The sequence below is a fragment of the Cucumis sativus genome, chromosome 2, assembly GCF_000004075.3.
Source record: "Cucumis sativus cultivar 9930 chromosome 2, Cucumber_9930_V3, whole genome shotgun sequence".
NCBI lineage: Eukaryota > Viridiplantae > Streptophyta > Magnoliopsida > Cucurbitales > Cucurbitaceae > Cucumis > Cucumis sativus.
The window spans coordinates 18723384-18727924 of record NC_026656.2 but is presented as its reverse complement, the minus strand read 5'-3'; the positions used below and the strand labels follow the sequence as shown (position 1 = coordinate 18727924).

Here is a 4541-nt window from a genome sequence, read left to right as displayed (position 1 = left end):
TTTTTTGTATATTGCAAATATGACAAAATTAGTAGTATTAAACGATATTCATAGGATTATCGAATGGTAATAATAAAGCTATTAGAGTGTCGTCATTTTTTAATTTGTTAAATATTGTGACAACAGTTCTATTATCATAATTTTTTTTTTTTGCTATTTTTACAAAAAAAAACCCTTTAAATTTCAAGAACACCGTTTAAACGAGGATTTGCTAGTAATTAAGTAACTTTGATGATATAAAATCAAAATTTTATTCGGTATCAGAATAAATGTTGGTTTTAAGTTAATGGATGATTTGAGATATTTTGTACTACACAAAACCTATTTTAGAAATGAATGTAAAACATATAAAGAAAAATGATTTGAAATGAAAAAAAGTGTAGGAAAATTTGTAAATTTAGAATGATAGTTATAGTTGGTTATTTATTTAATTTGGTATATTTAAAAGAATTGAAAAGATAAAAAGTTTTGTTAGCTATATGAGTGAGATTTGGGAGGAAATTGATGTAAGATATTATGAAAAGGTGGATAGAAGAGGAGTTATGGATGTGGCGGTAAATTTGGTTAGAGAATAAAGATAGTTGGATTATTTTTACTTTTTACATTAGGTTTGTTCAATTATTTATTTACATTGATTATTCAACTAGAATGATGATGAATAACTGTTTCATATACACACAATAATTGGAACTCAAAGTTTTCTCCTCTAAAACAAATATATGTATATAAATAGAAAATGAAAAGAAAGGAGATAGGAAGAGAGTAGGGGTAATTTGGTAAATGGAGGTGGGGGGGGGGATTAAGTTAAGTGAAGTAGTGGGTTACAGCAAAGGTCAACAAGTCAACTCCGGAAAAGAAAGGAAAGGAGGCGTTGTTGGGGAAGCAGAAATTGAAACCACCGGTGGTATTGGGAGCATCATGCCGCAAACCCGCTCCCCCACCAAGTGCATGATTATCGATACCTCTCTCTTACGTGTCATCTTCTTATTTGTCCGTCACCGGTCGTCGGGATTCATAGCAACACCACCACCCACTCAAACAATATCTGTCTTTTTCCTCCATTCTTCTTCTTCTTCTTCCTCTTCTTCTTCTTCTTCTTCTCTCTGCTTTCACTCCTAAACCGTAATCTCTCTCTGTTTTTTTTTCTTCCTCTCCCCTTCTTGCTTTCCCCATTGCATGCCCTTTTATCTACGTATTATTTCCCATTTCTTATTTTCCATTTCCTTTTCTGAATCTTCTTTGTTCCCTCGTTTTATCTGAATAACCCCATTTCATTTGGAAATGATTGAAGCTGTGGAGAGTTCTATCAATGGCGGGTTCTCCCATTTGCAGAGCTGTGGGGATAGTAGTGAGGAAGAGCTTTCCGTGCTTCCTCGCCATACAAAGGTCGTTGTTACTGGAAACAATCGTACCAAATCCGTCCTTGTTGGACTTCAAGGCGTTGTTAAGAAAGCCGTTGGGCTTGGCGGGTGGCATTGGCTGGTGATTTCTCTTTTTTTGTTTTTTGTTTTTTTTTTTTTTACTCGAGTTGGGTTTTTTTAGAAATGGGGTTTTTAACAGACATTGAATTTCTTTGGATTCTCAGTCTGGGTTATAATGTGAGGATTCATTTCATGTTTTCTTATCAATGTCTGTTCAATTTCCCTTTTTTTTTTTTAGTTCAATTTTGTATATTAGATCTTAGATCGCGTATCAGCCAATTCTGGATTTGAGTATTTTTGCTTTACTCGTTGTTATTAACTCAGAATACAGGGTTTTCTTTACTGTAATTTGGATTTAATAGAGAACTGGTTTTTTGGGATGGCATCTTCAATTTCTATCTATATTATTCTCTATTGCATGTTCGTTTAATCATTGGATCTCATGATTATATCAGTTTTCCCAAATCTACAATGAATTTGATACCCATTTTCTTAATACCTCGGCCGTTTTCTGGGCAGGATTGTTTTATTTTCTTTGCTCTTGTTTGGCCTAATTCAACGTATTAGATGAAATTATGATGGGTTTTTTTATCACTTGAATTGGAGTTGAAATTTTCCCTTTTTTTTCTGCTTCATTTAAGTTGTGATTTCGGTGTGTTATTGGATGCTCATTTCTTTCTCGATTATTAGGAATTAGGTTTTTTGGTTTTGATTCATTTTTCCTGGATGTGACTTGGAATGGGGATTACTTGCAGGTTCTAACAAATGGTATAGAGGTGAAACTACAGCGGAATGCGCTTAGTGTGATCGAGGCTCCGACGGGTAATGAGGAAGACGATGATCTCGAATTTGAGAACTTGCAATGGAATAGAATTGATATGGGTGGGTCTCGCAGCTAATGATCCAATTCAATGTCTCAGCTCAATCATTCTTCTTTTTCTAATTTTATTAGCTGTCTTAGAATAGAATTGAGTTTATCCCATAACTGTTGTCTATCTTTGTCTGGTTGTCTTTGGATTCATGTCCTGATTTTTCTCTTGATAACTTGTTGCAAGTAAAATCGTATAGCTCTGCCTCTTTTTCTGAACCACAGCCGTATATTTATGCTTTTTTGAACCATATATCGGCAGAAACAAGTTTTAGGTCTGGTATCTACAGTGATTTCTAGTGCGGAAGAACCCTAACCCTCACAAATATCTTCACTGCAATTCTTGAAAATGAAAATAAGTTGCAAGTTCTTTGAAAATTAGCAGTGGTGGAGCAGCAGTAGGGATAACTTAATAATCTTGGTCGAGTGTTTGTTGGTTCTAGATAGTGTTGACCGCAGCATAGGATCCTTTGTGAATTCACTTTTTACTTTTCCTCTTCTTGAATTGTTCTTCTCCACATTTTCTTTTATCTTTTTTCTGACCCCTGTCACTCATTCATGATAACATTTTCAACTGTTCTTGATTCTCAGCATCTGATGACGCCCAAAAATCCCACAAATCAAGGCATAAGTTACACAAATCATCTGGATCATCTCACAAGACAATGAGTAGATCTCTTTCCTGTGACTCACAGTCAAAGAGCTCAGTTTCTGCACCTCAAGGATCCACGGTATATTCGTTTAATGTTGTGTATTGCAAAATGTGTACAATTGCCTTGCAATTTAAACTAATTCCCCCTTGTATTGTCGCCTCCCGTGTAGAAGGTTGACCTTAGTAAATTGGAGATGGCTGCACTGTGGAGATATTGGCGACACTTTAATCTGGTAAGTTTCGAATGCCGATGCCTTGTTTGTTATGAAGTTTCTTTCGTTACCTAAAAATCAATGGACTTTACCTGGAAATCCGTGGATTTGTGCAGGTAGATGCCATTCCAAACCCGTCAAAAGAGCAATTGGTAGACCTAGTTCAGAGGCATTTCATGTCACAGGTAGTTGGAGTTTTTCCCCTTACATAGAAAACTGTTCTTCCATGTTGCATAGAATAATTGTTTTGACTTATTGTAAGATCATTTCTTTCTTTTCTGGTTGTGTAGCAACTGGATGAGTTGCAGGTCATAATGGGTTTTGTGAAGGCTGCAAAGAGGCTGAAGACAGTGTGCAAATGAGAAGAGTAGAGAAACTGGCGAATCCATTAAGTTGATTCCCATGCTAACAGATAATTCAGCTGAATCAAAAAGAAAAAAAATGTTTCGATTCTATCTGTAACATATGTATCGATCGATCGCAAATGGTTTTTGTCTTTCTGGTCGGGATTAGAAGGGGGGTGTCAGCACGATCCTATCGTAGTAGTTAATAGAGTAATATCTTGTTTTAGTGACGATGTTACTTGTAAGTTGTGATGTAGATATGTGTAAACTGCAAATATTAGAGACCTATGAGAGAGAAATGCCCCAAATGACTTGCTTTTCTAAGGCTTTGTTTAATGTAATGCTGACTAACTTTTGGGGTTTCCATTGCCCAAAAATGTACATATTTTGTTGTTTGCTGTTTCCAAATCCCAATTTCTATGATCTTTGTTCTATTCTTTTGGAGTGCATAGGTCAAAATCACCACATGCAACACATTGTTGTTTTCATTACTTGGACCAAGAAAATTCCATAGTTTTCATGTTCACACGTTAGTCATTCCTCTGTTTGATCTAAATAGAATGTTAGATGTTTTGTAATTACTATCATTTTACATTGGCATGCATTCTTAACCACAAAGGAGGTAGCAGATTTGAACATTACATTTAGAACTAATTGGATCAGTTTTGGTAACTATATATCAAATATCCTTTACATTAATAAAATTAGAATCTAACAGATATAAAAGTAAATTTTGAAAAGAAAGTTCCTTTTTACTCTGTAGGAGTTTGGATCTAAGTTTCTACTAACTCAAATATATTTCTTTTTCACCTATCATATTTGATTTTTGTTTCAAATTGATTATTAGACTTCAACATTTACACTATCGATCTTAATTTTTTATTCAATACTCAATTCATTCATTGACGTTGGCATCTCCCTTAATGAATTAAAAACAATTCTAAAATGAAAGTTTAAAATTAAGCAGTGATGAAAAAAAATGAAACTTAATTTACTTCTTATAAATTTATCAATTTATATAAATACTACAAATTCAAAATAAAA

General features: G+C 34.2%; 1 protein-coding gene across 2 annotated transcripts; it reads left to right on the top strand.

The window, feature by feature from the left end:
• Positions 1-850: 850 nt before the first annotated feature.
• On the top strand, positions 851-3905 carry LOC101220556. Of its 2 annotated transcripts, none has more exons than XM_011651303.2 (6): positions 851-1482; positions 2177-2303; positions 2881-3020; positions 3115-3174; positions 3270-3338; positions 3444-3905. In XM_011651303.2, the coding sequence occupies exons 1-6, from the start codon at positions 1282-1284 to the stop codon at positions 3513-3515; spliced, it is 669 nt and encodes a 222-aa protein (XP_011649605.1). In that variant the 5' UTR covers positions 851-1281; the 3' UTR covers positions 3516-3905. The 2 variants fall into 2 exon arrangements, with proteins under 2 accessions (XP_011649605.1, XP_004152712.1); XM_004152664.3 differs by having other exon boundaries at positions 854-1482; positions 3112-3174.
• The last annotated feature ends 636 nt before the right edge of the window (positions 3906-4541 follow it).